The sequence below is a fragment of the Hemiscyllium ocellatum genome, chromosome 8, assembly GCF_020745735.1.
Source record: "Hemiscyllium ocellatum isolate sHemOce1 chromosome 8, sHemOce1.pat.X.cur, whole genome shotgun sequence".
NCBI classification, from domain to species: Eukaryota; Metazoa; Chordata; class Chondrichthyes; order Orectolobiformes; family Hemiscylliidae; genus Hemiscyllium; species Hemiscyllium ocellatum.
In genome coordinates this window covers 25017293-25034605 of record NC_083408.1, presented here as the reverse complement: position 1 = coordinate 25034605, position 17313 = coordinate 25017293, and the positions used below count along the sequence as shown (strand labels likewise).

General features: G+C 43.8%; 1 protein-coding gene across 4 annotated transcripts in view; it reads right to left on the bottom strand.

Annotated features, from left to right (window-relative positions):
- The window catches only part of wdr21 (WD repeat domain 21), an 86148-nt gene extending 70772 nt beyond the window's left edge, over positions 1-15376 (bottom strand). The window contains exons 1-2 of one of the 4 annotated variants that reach the window (XM_060828698.1): positions 15089-15376; positions 10050-10167 (exon numbers count right to left, since the gene is read on the bottom strand). In XM_060828698.1, the coding sequence (XP_060684681.1) occupies positions 10050-10159 (110 nt within the window). In that variant the 5' untranslated portion in view covers positions 10160-10167; positions 15089-15376. The other 3 variants (XM_060828697.1, XM_060828699.1, XM_060828700.1) reach the window with 3 other exon arrangements.
- Positions 15377-17313: the final 1937 nt, after the last annotated feature.

Sequence of the window (17313 nt, the reverse complement as noted above, 5' to 3'; positions counted from 1 at the left end):
GGAACAGATAGGAGGTTCTGTGGGAATGAGAGAGGCTCATGGTTGGGGTTTGACTCCCAGGTGCCATGGTCAGTGAAGTCTCAGATTGTGTTTTCAGGATCATTAAGTGGGAGGGAGAGTAGCCCTACGGTGGCAGAAGGGACTCATCTACTGAGGTAGCATGAGCTGAGGTTAAAGACAGAAAAGGAGAAGTCACCCTGTTGGGAGTTTTCTATAGGACTCCAAATAGTTCCAGAGATGTAGAGGAAAGGATAAGCAAAGATGATTCTGGATAGGAATGAGAGTAACTGGGTAGTTGTTATGGGGATCTTTAATTTTCCAAATATTGACTGGAAATACTATGGTTTGAGTACTTTAGATGGGTCAGTTTTTGTCCAATGTGTGCAGGAGGGTTTCCTGACACAGTATGTAGACAGGCCAACAAGGGGTGAGGCCACATTGGTTTTGGTACTCGATAATGACCTAGGTCAGGTGTTAGATTTGGAAGTAGGGCACTTTGGTGATAGCGACCATAATTCAGTTAAGTTTACTTTAGTGATGGAAAGGGAGAGGTATATACCCACAGGACAAGGGTTATAGCTGGGGAAAGGCAATTATGATGCAATTAGGCAAGACTTAAGATGCATAGAATGGGAAAGGAGATTGCAATTAAAACATGGAGATTGTACAAGGAACAGCTGCTGCGTGTCCTTGATAAATATGTATCTGTCAGGCAAGGGTGAAGTGGTTGAGCAAGGGAACCAGGGTTTCTAAGCCGTTGCATATCTTGTCAAGAGGAAGAAGGAGACTTATGTTAGGATGAGACACGAAGGCTCAGTTAGGGCACTTGAGAGTTGCAAGTTAGCCCGGGAGGACCTAAAGAGAGAGCTAAGAAGAGCCAGGAGGGGACATGAGAAGTCGTTGGCAGGTAGGATCAAGGAAAACCTTAAAGCTTTCTCTAAGTATGTCAGGAATAAAACAACGACTGGAGTAAGATTAAGGCCAGTCAAGTACAGTAGTGGAAGACATGCAGTCTGAGGAAATAGGAGAGGCACTAACTGAATACTTTTCATCAGTATTCACACCGAAAAAAGACAACGCTGTCGAGGAGAATACTGAGATACAGGCTTTTAGACTAGACAAGATTGAGGTTTATAATGAGGAGTTAGCAATTCTGGAAACTCCCCTGGGCCGGATGGAATTCATCCTAGGATTCTCTGGGAAGCCAGAGAGGAGATTGCACAACCTTTGGCTTTGATCTTAATGTCGTCATTGTCTACAGAAGAAATGCCAGAAGACTGGAGGATAGCAAAGGGGAGTAGAGACAACCGTGGTAATTATAGACCAGTGAGCCTTACTTCAGTGGTGGGTAAAGTGTTGGGATTTATAATCATGTAGAGAGGAAGAAGTTGATTAGGGATAGCCAACACGATTTTGCAAAAGGTAGATTGTGCCTCGCAAACCTTATTGGTCTCTTTGAGAAAGTGACCAAACAGATGGATGAGGTTAAAGTGGTTGATGTGGCGTACAGAGGAACCTAGATTATCTGGCATTTGATTATCCAAATATCGAATTATCTGCAAGATCATAAAGTCCCGATGCTTGGCTAAACTACGTTATCCAGAATCGATTAACCAAACAAAATACTCCCCACCCGTGTCTTTTGGACAATCAAGGTTCCTCTGCATATGGATTTCAGTAAAGTATTTGATAAGATTCCCCAAGGTAGCCTATTGCACAAAATACAGAGTCATAGAATTGAGGGTGATTTAGCTGTTTGGATCAGAAATTGGCTAGCTCAAAGAAGAGAAAGGGTGGTGGTTAATGGGGAAATCATCCTGGAGTTCAGGTGCTGCAAGGATCTGTTTTGGGGCTAGTGCTGTTTGTCATTTTTATAAGTGATCTGGATGAGGTGTAGAAGGATGGGTTAGTAAATTTGCAGATGACATGAAGGTCGGTGGAGTTGTGGACAGTGCTGAAGGATGTTGCAGGTTACAGAAGGACATAGATAAGCTGTAGAGCTGGGCAGACGGGTGGCAAATGGAGTTTAATGTGGAAAAGTGTGAGGTGATTCACTTTGGAAGGAGTAACAGGAATACAGAGTACTGAGCTAATGCAAAGATTCTTGGCAGTGTGGATGAGCAGAGAGATCTCGGTGTCCATGTGCATAGATCGCTGAAAGTTGCCACCCAGGTTGATAGGGCTATTAAGAAGGTGTACAGTGTGTTAGCTTTTATTGGTAGATGAATTGGTGCAGCTGCACTTGGGGGTACTGCATACAGTTCTGGTCACTGCAAGGACGTGGAAGCATTGGAAAGGATGCAGAGGAGATCTACCAGAATGTTGCCTGGTATGGAGGGAAGGTCGTATGAGGAAAGGCTGAGAGACTTGAGGCTGTTTTCGTTAGAGAGAAGGTTAAGAGTTGACATTATAGAGACATACAAGATGATCAGAGGATTAGCGAGTGTGGACAGCGACAGCCTTTTTCCTCAGATGGTGATGGCTAGCACGACAGACATAGCTTTAAATTGAGCGGTAATAGATATAGAGCTGAAAATGTGTTGCTGATTAAAGTGCAGCAGGTCAGGCAGCATCCAAGGAACAGGAAATTCAACGTTTCGGGCATAAGCCCTTCATCAGGATTCCTGATGAAGGGCTTATGCCCGTAACATCGAATTTCCTGTTCCTTGGATGCTGCCTGACCTGCTGCGCTTTTCCAGCAACACATTTTCAGCTCTGATCTCCAGCATCTGCAGACCTCACTTTTTCCTCGAAGACCAACATGCTCCCTTTATGATAAAATGTAGGAGCAACAAAACCCAGAGAACCCTGGGTTTCTAGGAATATTCGGCACTGGATAAAGTAGAGCACAATAGATGCAAAATAACAGAGGACCCAGAGAGTATAGGGAGTGCAGGGGGAATTTCAAGAAATCAATTAGGAGAGTGATAGGAAAACACTGACAGGTATGATTAAGAGAATCCCACAATGATTATGTCAAAGGAAAGAGGCTAACCAGGGAAAGAATAGGAACTATTTGGAATCAACTGAGCAATCTGTTTGTGAACCCGGAAGATAGTGAGAGTGTTAAATGAGTACTTACATTGTCTGTACTGGGGAGAATGCAAGTGCAGAACTTGAGAAGATGGTTAACTGTGACAGCAGATCAGTATAAGAAATGAGCAGGCATTGGGGGTTTCAGCAGTTAGAAGTGGACAAATCAGTGCCCGTCTTAGTGCGAGTAGCAATAAGAGGACTTGATTAATGAGTGGTTGAGAAGCTGGTACAAGGGGCAAGAATTCTGAGTTTTAGATATTGGTACAGGTAGACAATCCTTTATCCAAAATCCCGAAATCCAAAAAGCTCCAAAGTGTTTTTTGTGAAGTTTTTTCCTCACTAACAAGGTTGTAGTTAACCTAACTCCACTTGACCCATATAACACTGGGAGGTGTCAATGCTGTCTCAGGGCCCGTAGTATTCAAAGGTGTTTCTGCTGTTCCATCAGATTTTCAAAAATTTCACTGTTAAACTGTCACTTATTCCGAAATCCGAAAAAGTCCGAATTCTGAAGCCAGCTGGTCCCGAGGGTTTTGAATAAAGGGTTGTGTACCTGTACCTCCTCTGGGGCAGAAATGATCTGTAAAAGAGGAATGAGTTACACATGAACTAGACAGGTTCCAATTTCCTGGTGGAGAAATTTGCAGAGCTCCTCAGGAGGGTTCAAACCAGTGTGGAAGCTGCTGGATGCAGAATCCTCAGCAGTATTGAGAAAAGAGGTTGCTTCAGAAGTCAAAGGGAGCAAGGTAATTAGACAAGGCAGTCAAGAGCTGAGAACAAGGTAAAACTGAGGAATTAAATTGCATTTATTTTAGTGGAAGTGAGGCAGATTAATTCAAGGTATAGATGGGAACATGGGACTGCGATATCATAGTTATTACTGAAACATGACCAAGGGAGACAGGACTAACAATTCAGTGTTCCAGGGTATAAATGTAATAGGAAGGATTGAAGGGAAGGCAAGAAAGAAGGGGCAGTGGAGTTTTTGATTCCTGAAAATATCACACAACACTTAGGATATTCCTGACGGATTATCAAGTGAAGCCATAGGCAGAACTGAGAAATAAGAAGAGAGTAATCAGTCTGATGGGATTGCAATATAGATCTCATCTAATAGTCAGTGGAAAATTGAGGAGCAAACAGGGATGCTAGCAGAGCTATTTGTATCATCAACAGGCATGGGTGAGGTGCTTGTAAACTGTAGATTCGCTAATGCTGTCCCTTTAAGAAAGATTACACTGTAGTAATTCTGGTTACCCCAAGTTTCCTAGCTTCCACGTCTTCTTTCATCTGCCAAAGCTTTCTCAAATTCCCTTTTTGCCCACCTGATTTTCCTTTAAGAAAGGAAAAGTCAGGGAACTATAAACCAATGTACCTGACGTCAGTGGGAGCTAAGTTGTTGGATGCGATTCTGAGACACATGATTTATGTGCATTTGGAGAGGCAAGGACTGATCAGGAATATGCAGCATGGCTTTGTGCATGATAAATCATATCTCACAAACTTGACTGAGTTTCTTTGAGGCTATGACCAAGAGGATAGCCAAGCATAGAGCAGTAGACAATGTCTATGCAGATTTCAGCAAGGCCTTCAACTAGGCTCCGCATGATAGACTTGTTAGTAAGGTTAGATCACATGGGATCCCAGGAAATCTAGCCAACTGGATGCAAAATTGCTTGACAGTACGAAACAGAGTGGTGGTACAGGGATGTTATTTGGACTGGAGGCCTGTGACTTGTGGTACTCTGCAAGGATCAGTGCTGGGTCCACCATTGTCTGTCATTCATATAAATGATTTGGATGAGAATATAAGAGGCATTGTTAGCGAATTTGAAGATGACACCAAAATTGGTGGCATAATCAAGGAATACAATGGGATCTTGATAAGCTGGGCCAATAGGCTGAGGAGTGGCAGATGGTGTTTAATTTAGATAACAAAATGCACCATGTTGCACTTGAGATAAACCAGGGCAGAATTTACACAGTTAACGGTAGGGCCCTGGTAGTGTTGTTCAGCAGACAGACCAAGGGGTGCAGGTACATAGCTCCTTGAAAATGGTGTCACAGATAGACAGAATGGAGGCGGCTTTTGGCATGTTTCACGTCATTCGCCAGACCATTGAGTGTAGGAGTTGGGACGTCATGTTGCAGCTGTACAGTACATTGGTGAGGCCACCTTTGGAGTATTGCATGCAGTTCTGGTCATCCTATAGGATGTTATTAAACTGGAAAGGATGCAGAAAAGACTTACAAGGATGTCACTGGGACTGGAGGGTTTGAGTTATGAGGAGAGGATGGATAGTCTGAGACCTTTTTCCCCTGGAGCATCAGAGGTTGAAGAGTGACCTTTGTGAGGTTTATAAAATCATGAGGGGCACAGATAAGGTGAATAGCAAAGGTCTTTTCCCTCAGGTAGGAGAGTCCAAACTGAAAGGCATAGGATTAAGATGAGAGCGCAAAGATTTAAAAGAAACTCGAGGGGCAACTTTTTCACCACAGAGGGTAGTGCGTATTTGGAATGCCAGAGAAAATTGTAGGGGTGGTACAATTCAACATTTAAAAGACATTTGGGCAGGTACATCAATAGGAAAGGTTGAAAGAAATATAACTAAAAGGCAGGCAAATTGGACTACTTTAATCTAGAAAATCTGACTGGCAAGGACGTGTTGGACCGAAGGGTCCCTGTTGTCTGACTAACTGGATAAATTCTTTCCTAAGATGTTGTGTGTAATGAAACTGTTGCTTTTACAAAGTTATGATGCCCCTTGTATTTTTTTTCCAGAGAGATTGTAAAAGACACAGACTCCGAAAAGTTTAAGTCGAAGGGTTTAGGGCCAGTTTGATTATAGCTAGCAGATATTGCCTCAGATAACAGGCTTTCAAGTTTTTGAAAAAAAACTTGCACAATGAAAGGGGACTGGCCAGTTCTCCCAGCTCAGCTTAACTCTGGTTTGGTTTGGTTTTTAGCAGTAGTTTTGTAAAAGCTACTGAAATCATAGGAGGTGGTCCAGGCTGTTCCTACTCTCCCTCTGACATCTCTCTTGTAAGACCGTGTTTGATTTTGCCTTCTGTGCCAAGGGGTGTTTATGGCACACCTTGTTGCAAATATTGGGAATAGCATGATTAAGTTGGGTTTTTGGAGAGGTTGTTATTCTATATTTAGTTCTCTTTAGTTTGTGCTTCATTCGGAAATCTTGTGAATAAATGGTTTTGTTTAAAACTAAGTGGTTTGACCAGCTGCATCTCTCCTGGAAAACCCACTTTACACCTGCTTAAAACAACTAGCAAAGTTAGGGTCTGGGCTATTTTCTTGAAATGGTTTGAGGTGTCTAGCCTGGTCTATAATATATGGGAGATGAGAGGAGAAATTGGAGGGGCTTTGACCCAAATTTTTAAATCATCTCTGGCCATTGAGAAGTATTAATGTTTACAAGAAAAGTGGTAGAGATGGACCAGACAAATATAGACCAGTGACTCTAGCATCAGTGATACAGAAACTATTGGAGAAAATTATAAAGCAGAAAAGTACACTCCATTTAGTGAGATAAGCTTTGATCAGGGGTTGTCAGAAGGAGGTCATACCTAATGAATTTGGTGGAATTTTTCAAAGAGGTGTCCATGTGTGTAGACGAGGGTGGGAAAGTTGATGCAGTGTATATGGATTTCAGCATGGCCTGAAGGCCCCACATGGGAGAACGATAAAGAAGGTGAAAGTACATGGGATCCAGGGTAAATTGGCTTAGTGACAAGAGACAGAGGATGGTGGTAGAAGGCTGTTTGTGTGACTGACGGCCAGCTCCAGTGGCATACCGCAGGCACTAGTGCCAGGTCGTTGAGTATTTGTAGTATTTGTAAATGATGTAATAGAGAATGTGAGAGGAATGATAAGTAAATTTGCAGATGACACAAAGTTAGGCTGGGTGGTTGACAATGAGGAGGAAGGTCTTTGGTTAGAAAAATATATTAAATAAAAAGTTATCCTCCTGTAACCTATCTGTTCAAAGATGTTATTATACATCTCTGCAGCAGGTAGGACTTGAAACCCGGGTTACTCATTTAAGGGGTAGGCACATACCGCTGCACCTCAAAAGAGTCCCATGAATTCAGTAGGGTATAAACAGATGGACAGATTAGCAGCAGATGCAATTTAATCTTGATAAATGTGAGGTGATGCACTTTGGAAGAGGAAACAAGTCAGGGAGTATTCAAAAAATGGCAAGATTCTAGGAAGCTTAGAGGAACAGAGGCTTCTTGAGATGTTTGTCTACAATTCCCTGAAGGTGGCAGCACAGGTGAATAGCTTAAAAATGTGTTGCTGGAAAAGTGCAGCTTATGCCCGAAACGTCGATTCTCCTATTCCTTTGATGCTGCCTGACTTGCTGCGCTTTTCCAGCAACACATTTTTAAGCTCTGATCTCCAGCATCTGCAATCCTCACTTTCTCCTAGCACAGGTTAATAAGATAGTTAATAGGACATCTGGAACACGCCTTTATTATAGAATCCCTGCAGTGTGGAAGCAGGCCATTTGGCCTAACAAGTCCACACTGACCCTCCGAAGAATAATGAACCCAGACCCATTCCCCAACCCTATTACTCTGCATGTCCCCTGACTAATGCACCTAACTTATACATCCCTGAACACTATGGGCAATTTAGCATGGCCAATTCACCTAACCTACACATTTTTGGACAGTTGGAGGAAACCAGAGCATCCAGAGAAACCCACACAGACGCAGGGAGAATGTGCAAACTTCACACACAGTACCCAATGCGGAATTGAACGCAGTCTCTGGCGCTGTGAAGCAGCAGTGCTAACCATTGAGCCACCTCGCCACTTTAGTTGTCATGATACTCCCAACAAAATAAGGAACATGTTAAAAAAAATTTAGTAATTCAAGCGTGAGTTGTGTCAAGACAGTTCTTCTCAGGTCCTTAACAAAACAGTGCCCAGAGACCAAAAAAAACTGTTCAACACACTGCAATATGCTTCAGGAACAACAATTACATTTATGCAAGAAACCTTGTTTACCCATTACTGTATGACACGAGTCATGAATTACTCTCTCTGAAATTGATTCCCTAAACATGAAAATCCAAACTTTGAAGTCACAAGTTAAAAATTCTACTTTTCCTTACAGCCTTATCATTCAGATGAAATCACAAAACCGGAGAAGAAGCATAACACTTCATCAGCAGCACGAGACCATGGAAGTCAATGGACATGGACAACAGAATCTTAATCTATTGTAATTGCCTGTAACACACAGATTTCTCCACAACAAAGCTGAGTCAAGCAGGGAGGAGATACAGAACTTTAGTTAGGCCACAGTTGGAATACTAAGTGTAGTTTTGGTCTCCGTGATTTTTAGAAGATTCATAGCTCAGGTTGTAAGTTTACTCACTGAGCCTGTAGATTTATTCTCAGATGTTTCATCATCATGCTGGATAACATCATCGGTGAGCCTCCAAGAAGTGCTGGCGTTTTGTCCCTTTCTATTTATGTTTCTTGGTCTGTTAAGGTGGATGATATAATTTCCAGTTGTTTTCCTTGGAGATTGATAAACGGGGCCCAAATCGATACGTTTATTGATGGAGTTCCGGCTTGAATGCTAGGCCTCAAGGAATTGCCGTGCATATTTTTGTTTAGCTTGTCCTACCATAGTGTGACTATCACATGGTAGAAGAACAACAGGCACCCAATAAGCAGTCTGCCAATTCTTAAACAACAAACCCAAATCAGAAGTAATAACAAACCCAAACAAGAAGTCACAACATGCACAAAGACTCTAGCCACACTACCATATATCAAAGACATCTCGGAGATGACGACCAGACTATTCAGATTCCTTGGCATCATGGTAGCCCACAAACCTACCAACACACTGAAACAGCTACTGATAAACCTAAATGACCCTGAACTGACAACCAGCAAAACAAATGTCATGTACAAAAATACCCTGCAAGGACTATAACAAACACTACATCGGACAGACAGGCAGGAAACTAGTCACCAGGATACACAGGAACTAACTCGCCACCAAAAGACATGACCAACTATCACTAGTATCCTCACACACAGATGAAGGAGGACACCACGTCGACTGGGACAACATATCCATCAGAGGACAGGCTAAACAAAGACATGCACAGGAATCCCTAGAGGCCTGGCATTCAAACCAGACCACCATCAATAAACACACCGTTCTGGATTCCCTTTACCAACCTCTGAGAAAAAGATCAGGGAATTATATCACCCACCTTAACAGACCAATCCACATAAAGAGACAAAACATCAGAGCTCACTGATGAAGTTACCTAATATGATGATGAAATGTCTGAAAACAAACCTACCAGCTCAATGACCAAACTTACAACCTGAGTTTTGGTCTCTTGATTATAGGATGGAGACGATTGCATTGGAGGAGGTGCAACGAAGATTTCAGTTAGAACATTTCAGTTATGAGAGAAGCTGGATAAGCTCATATTGTTTTCTTTTAGAGCAGAGAAGGTTGAGATGTGAGTTTATAGAGGTATATTAAGATTGAGGGAAATGGACAGAGCGAATAGAAAGCAGCTCTTCCCTTAGTTAAAGAGTCAATACGAAGGGGAAATAACTTTCAAGTGGAAGGCAGTATGTTTAGGAGGATTTAAGAAAATTGTTTTTCACTTGAAAGGTGATGTGGGTCTGGAATGCATTGCCTGGGAGGGAAGTTGAGGCAGAAAATCTCAAGCTTTAAAAAGTACTTGGATGAACACTTCAAAGGTCATAATATTCAAGGTCGGGGGCTAAAATGGGAAAGTGAGACTACTATAGATAATACTGTATTCTATTTTTAGTCATTCTATTTATGGGCCAAAGGGCCTCTTTTGTCCTGTATGACTCACTGAATGGAGTTGTGACCACCATCAGCACAATAACTGTTACTCAAGCAGCCAAAGACAAAGGTCACAATACAATGTTAAAATGTGAGGCCAGCTCTTCCTCATATAGCAACAAGTAGCAAAGTTTTACCATTCCCTTGATGAGTGCCTATCATGTCCCCGATATCTCCTTGGATGATGTCGTCGTTGGCGATCATGCCACCCATACTGGTGACTACGATGCCATTTATTTCGCTTCATTTCTGTAACTATCAAAAATATTCACATTAAGGCATCAAAACACACTGGGTAGTGTCAATAGTCACCTCCAACCATAACTTGTGTCCAATATTGCTTTCTATATAAGACAAATATTATCAAAGATCATTTAAAGGACCAAAAGATTTTTGAGCAAATTTATTCCCAGGGTATGGCTGTTTCCACAAAGCCAGCATGAACTGCCCTTCCTTAATTACCTACAAGTGGCCTTGAGCTGTCTTCTTCAACTGCTGCCAATGTGATGTAGGGAGACACCAATAAATGAGAACAGGACAGTCTGACTTGCAAGGCTACCTGTCTGACATAAAAGACAGGGTAAAGAGAAGACAGGCGACTAATGGGAGCAGCTCAAGCTGTCTGCTGTTGCTGAAGAGAGGGGCATAAATGTAGGAAGTGATCTGTCAAAGATTCAGTGTCATTGGTGTAAAGATGGGCAGCTTCAGGTGGTATGTCACAGTAGAAAAACAAGCAAAATAAAGTTTTAAACAGAAACAGAATCCATGACGTTGAAGATTCACAAACAATTGAGTTACTCCTTTAATTTATTCAAAGAAACCATGATGTGGAGATGCCGCTATTGGACTGACGTGGACAAAGTTAAAAATCTCACACCAGGTTATAGTCCAACAGGTTTATTTGGAAATACTAGCTTTCAGAGCGCTGCTCCTTCATCAGGTAACTAGTGGGGCAGGATAATAGACACAGAATTGATAGCAAAATATCACAGCGTCATGCAATTAAAATAATATATTGAACAAACCTAGATTGCTGTCAAGTTTTTCACCTTTTAGAATGGGTTGCAGGTTTAGATTAGATTAGATTAGATTAGATTACTTACAGTGTGGAAACAGGCCCTTTGGCCCAACAAGTCCACACTGACCCACCGAAGCGCAACCCACCCATTTCCCTTTACCGAATACTACGGGCAATTTAGCATAGCCAATTCACCTGACCTGTACTTCTTTGGACTGTGGGAGGAAACCGGAGCACCCGGAGGAAACCCACGCAGACACAGGGAGAATGTGCAAACTCCACACAGTCAGTCGCCTGAGTCGGGAATTGAACCTGGGTCTCTGGCGCTGTGAGGCAGCAGTGCTAACTACTGGTCATTAGTGTATAAAACACAGAGAAAAAGAGAGAGAGAGAGAGAGAGACACAGAGAGACAGAGTGTGAGAGTGTGCGTGCTTGCGTGCGCCCATGTAAGTGTATGAGAGAGACAGTGGGCATGTGACAGTGTGTGTGTTTGCGTTTGTGCGTTCTTGGTAGAGTGTGTGCATGAATGTGACAGAGTATAACCATGTGAGAGGGTGTGTACATGGATGAGAGTTTGGGGGGGTTGTATTTGTGTGTCAGAGAGAGCATGTTTGTGATAGAGGACCTGCACGAACATGTAAGAGTGTGTGTGTTTGCGTGTGTCTGAAGAGAGTGTACAGTGCAGTGGGGTCACCTGGAGTGTGGTATGAACCCAGGATCCCGGTTGAGGCGATCCTCATGGGCACCGAACTTGGCTATCAGCCTCTGCTTGGCCATTCTGTTTTGTTACATATCCTGATGTCCGCCTTGGAGAACGGTCACCCGAAGATACAAGGCTGAGCATCCCTGACCGCTTAAGTGTTCCCCAACTGGGAGGGAACATCCCTGTCTGGTGATTGTCACGTGGTGTCCATTCATCCATTGTTGTAGCATCTGCTTTGTCTCACCAATGTACCATGCCTTGGGGCATCAAAACCTGCAGCCTATCAGATAGGCAACGTTGGCCGAGTCGCATGAGTACCTGCCATGGTGGATGGTGTTCCCACGTGTAATGGTAATATCCATGTTGACACTCTGACACGTCCTACAGTGGTTGCCATGACAGGGTTGTACAGTGTTGTGGTCGATGTTGTCCTGTAGGCTGGGCAGTTTGTTGCCAACAATAGTCTGTCTAAGATTTGGTGGCTGTTTAAAGACAAGAAGTGAAGGTGTAGGAAAGGTCTTGGCGAGGTGCTCAACCTCATCAATAATGTATTGAAGCTGCAAAGAACATAGCGCAGTTTCTCCGCTCCCGGGAAGTACTGGATAGTGAATGGTACCTTATTGGTTGCATCTGGTGTCTCTCTCCTGAGGAGCTCATTGCAGTTTCTTGCTGTGGCATGTCAGACCTGGCGATTGATGAGTTGAGCATCGTATCATGTCCTTATGAGGGCACCCGGGGGAGCGGAGAAACTACACCATGTTCTTCACAGTGTGCAACACATTACCGATGGGGATGAGCACTCCACACAGACTCATTCCCCTACACCTAACACTACGGGCAATTTAGCATGGCCAATTCACCTAACCTGCACATGTTTGGACTGTGGGAGGAAACCCATGCAGACATGCAAACTCCACACAGACAGTTAACTGAGGCGGGAATTGAACCTGGGTCTCTGGCGCTGTAAGGCAGCAATGCTAGCCACTGTGCCACCGTGCCACCCACGGTGTAAACGTGTTGGGTCAAAGGGCCTGTTTCCACACTGTACGGATTCTCTAAAACACAATTTATAGCAAAAGATCATAGTGTCATGCAATTAAAATGATATATTGAATCTAGATTGCAGTTAAGTTTTTCATCTTTTAGAATGTGTTGCAGGTTTCGGTTCATTAATATGTAAATCCCAGAACTTATTTTAAATCACATTCTCGAGATAACTTAAAAGTGACATCTTGGCTCAGACAGTGTATAAGGTGTGAGGTTAGAGTCTGTATCCCAATCTTGAGTTAGATTCTTTCTATTTCCAAAGTAGGAATTTATAAAATGTTATTTGGATTAACTACCTGCATTGATTACCTGCAGGTTCTGTGCTTTTTGAGCAAAATTAGAATATATCTGCAAATATAAATTCACCCATAGACTCTGTGTGTGTGTATATACACACGTGAGGGAGGAGGATGCATGTGTGTGTGCTTGGCAGTGTATGCGCGAGTATGACAGATTATACGCCCACAAGAGGGTGTGTGCATGGGTGAGAGTGTGGTGACTTGTGCGTGTGTATGTGAAAAGGGGAGGGGGGGAAGCGGGAAGAGAGAGTGTAGTGGGGACACGTGTAGTGTGACATGAACCCAAGGTTGCAGTTACGACCGTCCTTGTGGGTATTGAACTTGGCTACCAGCGTCTGCTCGGCCACTCTGCATTGGTGCACATTCCAAAGTCCATCTTGGAGGATGGTCACCCGAAGATCTGAGGCCGAATGTCCCTAACCGCTGAGGTGTTCCTTGACTGTGAGGGAGCATCCCGCTCTGGCGATTGTTGCACGGTGTCCATTCATTTGTTGTCATTTTGGGGTTTGTTTAAAAGGCGAGAAGGGGAGGCAGAGGGAAGATTTTGGTGATATGCTCATCCTCATCGATAGTGTGTTGCAGACTGCAAAGAACATGGAGTAGTTTCTCCGCTCCCGGGATGTATTGAACAGCAAAGGGTACCCTATTGGTTGCATCCTGTGTCTCCTGAGGAGGTCATTGCGGTTTCTTGCTGTGGCATGTCAGAACTGGCGATTGATGAGTTGAGCATCATACCATGTCCTTATGAGGGCACCCTTCAGCATCTTCAGGTGTACATCGCGTTCCTCCTCATCTGAGCAGATCCTGTGTATGCGTAGCGCTTATCCATATGAAATGGCTGTTTTAATACATTTAGGGTGGAATCTAGAGAAGTGCAGCATCGTGAGGTAATCCGTGGGTTTGTGGTAGAGTGAGGTGCCCATCCTTGATGGATATGTGTGTGTTTAAGAATGAGACAGATACTTAACAGTAGTCCATGGTAAATCTGATGATGGGATGAAACTTGATGATATCACTGTGCAGTTGTTTCAGTGACTCCTTGCCACGGGTCCAGAGGAAGAAATTGTCATTAACATATCTGGTGTATAATGCTGGTTGGAGGTCCTGTGCAGTAAAGAAGTCTTGTTCAAACTTGTGCATGGAAATGTTGTCATATTGGGGTGTAAATTTGGTCCCCGTGGCTGTTTCATGTGTCGGGATGAAGGACTGGTTGTCAAAGGTGAAAACGTCGAGGATGAAGCAGATGATTTGTAGGATGGTGTTCAGAGATTGACAATTGTTGGTGTTGCGTACTGAGGCTGTCGAAGCGAAGCTGTAACGAGGAATATTCCTTGTTTGACTAGGCCGTGAGTGCAGAGTTTCTGTAAGAAGTCTGCAGTGTTGCGACAGATGCTGGGGTTCCACCTAACATTGTCTCATCTGCAAATTTTGATATATGGCTATTTGTGTCATTATCCAATTAATTAATAAATAATGTAAATAACTTGAGGGTCTATCAGAGATCCTATGGGATACCACTGATCACATCTTGCCAAATTGAGTTCCTACCCATTAACCATTCTTTTTGTCACTTGCCATTCAACCAATTTCAGCTGCTGCTTCACCAGTCACAATGTCAGTAACTTGCTCTCAATATCATAGGTTTCTAACTTAGCCTCTTATGTGGGACTTTATCAAATGCCTCTGGTAATCCATATAAGCAACATCCATTGACATTCCTATGTCCATAACTCAGCCACCTCTTCAAAACTTCAGTAAGGTTTGTTGGCACGACCTGTCATAAATCCATGCTGGCTCTGTGGCTTTCACTGGTTAACTGAGAATTTTCAAGGTGCTCAGTTACCCCATCCCTGATTATAAACTCCAACATTTTCCTTACCACAGATGTTAGGCTAACTGGTCTGCAATTCCCTGCTTCCCTCGCAATGGTGTGCAATTTTCCATTCTCGAGCGACAACTCCTGCATGTAGGGAACTTAGCAAGATTTCAAGCAGGGCATCTACTCTACTACGTGTACTTCCTTTAGCGCCCTCGGATGTAACGGGAAATCCTGGGGGGCTGCCACTCTTCAATTTCATTCATTTGCTTATTAGTAATGTTTTACTTACGTATTAGACTCAACACGTTAACGCTGCTTTCCCTCTTCACAGATACTGCCAGACTTGCTCAGTTTCCCGAGCAATTTGCTTTTTTTGTTTCAGATCTCGAGTATCTGCAGTTCTTTTGATATCACTCTGCTTCTACAGATGCTATTTCCATCACATTATTCTGAGTCAGCCAGCCACGAACACTCCTCTCTTAGCTGACTACAACACTCCTCTGATTGACTGGTTTGATCCTTAATTAGCACCACTCATTCCAGTCACCAATATTTTCCCCAATCCTTGAACGGAGGCTTCCACTTCCGGGTCAGAGGGCAGGAAATGGGGATCCAAGGGCAGATTCGGCGGGCTGCTACTTACTGCGCATGTTCCCGCTGTGGCTTTCCCTCCCCGAGCCTATTGCGTACATTCTGTGTTGGATAACGGGAATATGAATGGTTAGAGGAAGTTAAAAATCCCACAACACCAGGTTATAGTCCAATAGGTTTATTTGGAAGCACTGGCTTTCCAAAAAGCGCTGTTTCTTTCTCATGAGATAACCACCTGATGAAAGAGCAGAGTTCCTAAATCACGGTTGGATGGAAAGTTCTGGAATGTGGCGAGGGACGTCGTTAAGCCTGAGTGTGGTCGCGCGGGGCGGTAGTTAGTTTTGAATTCTCGTTCCGTTCGAACTTGTCCGCGAGCCATCAGGGACGCTCTGGGGCGAGTCAGTGAGATGCTTCGATAGGATAAACGTCGGAGAATACCTGGGGCTATGTGCGACTGGGCAAAATTGGGAGGGGCGCGACTGACTGCAGTCGGGGGTTTGGGGATGAACACTGGTGGGGGGTGGATACTGAAGTCTGGTCAGTGGGATGCCTGAGTGCAATTAGGAGTGGATTTTGGGGAGGGGGGGGGGTGGAGGGAGAGGGAAACAGTGTTTCGACTCCAAACGACCTAGACATGCTGGACCTGTCCATGGAGTGAAGGAGATCTGGTCATAGGATTCGTGCGGGGTCTTGGGAGGATGTTGCATTGTATTCCGATCATCTGCGGTTGGGGAGGTGTCTGGATATGGGGGCGTGAGTTGGATTGGGAGGGGTGTTTCTCTGGAGATGAGACATGAGGTGGAGTATAGTTTCCTGATTAGAGACATAGAGATGTAAATGTTATATGTACACAACAGACAATAAGAGGTCCCAGTACTGATTGTTTTGGTATACTGCTAGACACCGGTTTTCAGGCACTCAAACAGCCTTCTACCAGTACCCTTTGTGTCGTATTACTCAGCCAGTTTCTAATCCCTTTCACTAGATTTTACTCAATTCCATTTCAGTCAGTCTCTTATGTATGTGAGAAACAAAGCTCACTGCCAAATAGTTTTAGTCGGAGTCAAATTCCGAAGCAGTCTTTATTCATACATTCTTGCAAGAGCAGGTATCCAAGAAGTAGGCACACCCCTGAACAATATCAGTGCATTTTTATACAGTCTCTGTGAGTCTCTCAGTACTTCCCCTTTTACCTCGTACGTGATAGTTGCAGTTGTTCTGTGCAGCTGCTAATCTAATCGGTTTACCACCTCTGTCTGTGGCTTGTTGTTAGCATGCAACTGAAGCAACACTTTCACACGTTCTCCACAATTCCCCCTTTTCTTTTTGGCTAATATTTTTTCTCTTCTGCATGTCCCTCATGTCGCCTCCAAGTTTGTCAGCAGCATCCCTGATACCTCATCTATCTTGGAAACTACTTCAAGATCACTCATTCCTTCATTGTTCAACAGGTAGAGTTCCTCTCTCTGACTACCTGTTACGGGCATTTGTTTAGTCAGGGCTGCTTCAGTCAGCCGCTGGGTTAGCCCCCGTGCACAAGGTACGATAGCTATCAGTACTCCAACAACCACTATCAAGGAGGTGAGTATGGAGACCACTTATGCCTTTCCATTTCCCAAACCATGAATCCAGCCACCCAGTGAGCGATGTGTCTACCCCTGAATTCTCAGCCAGTTCCTCTGCTAAGGTAGTCAACTCCCGCAGGGCTCGAGTGATTGACCCATCGGGCGCTGTGTTATTTGGAATAAAGGTACAACAGCTCCCCCCTAACATCTCACACACATCGCCTTTCTCAGCTAGGATCATGTCTAAGGCCATTCTGTTCTCCCAAGCCATTCTGCTGGTTGCATCAAGCTGCTCTGCTATACCTTTGACTGCATCCCTAGCGTAGTTAATGAACCTCTGCTGATTATAGAAAATATA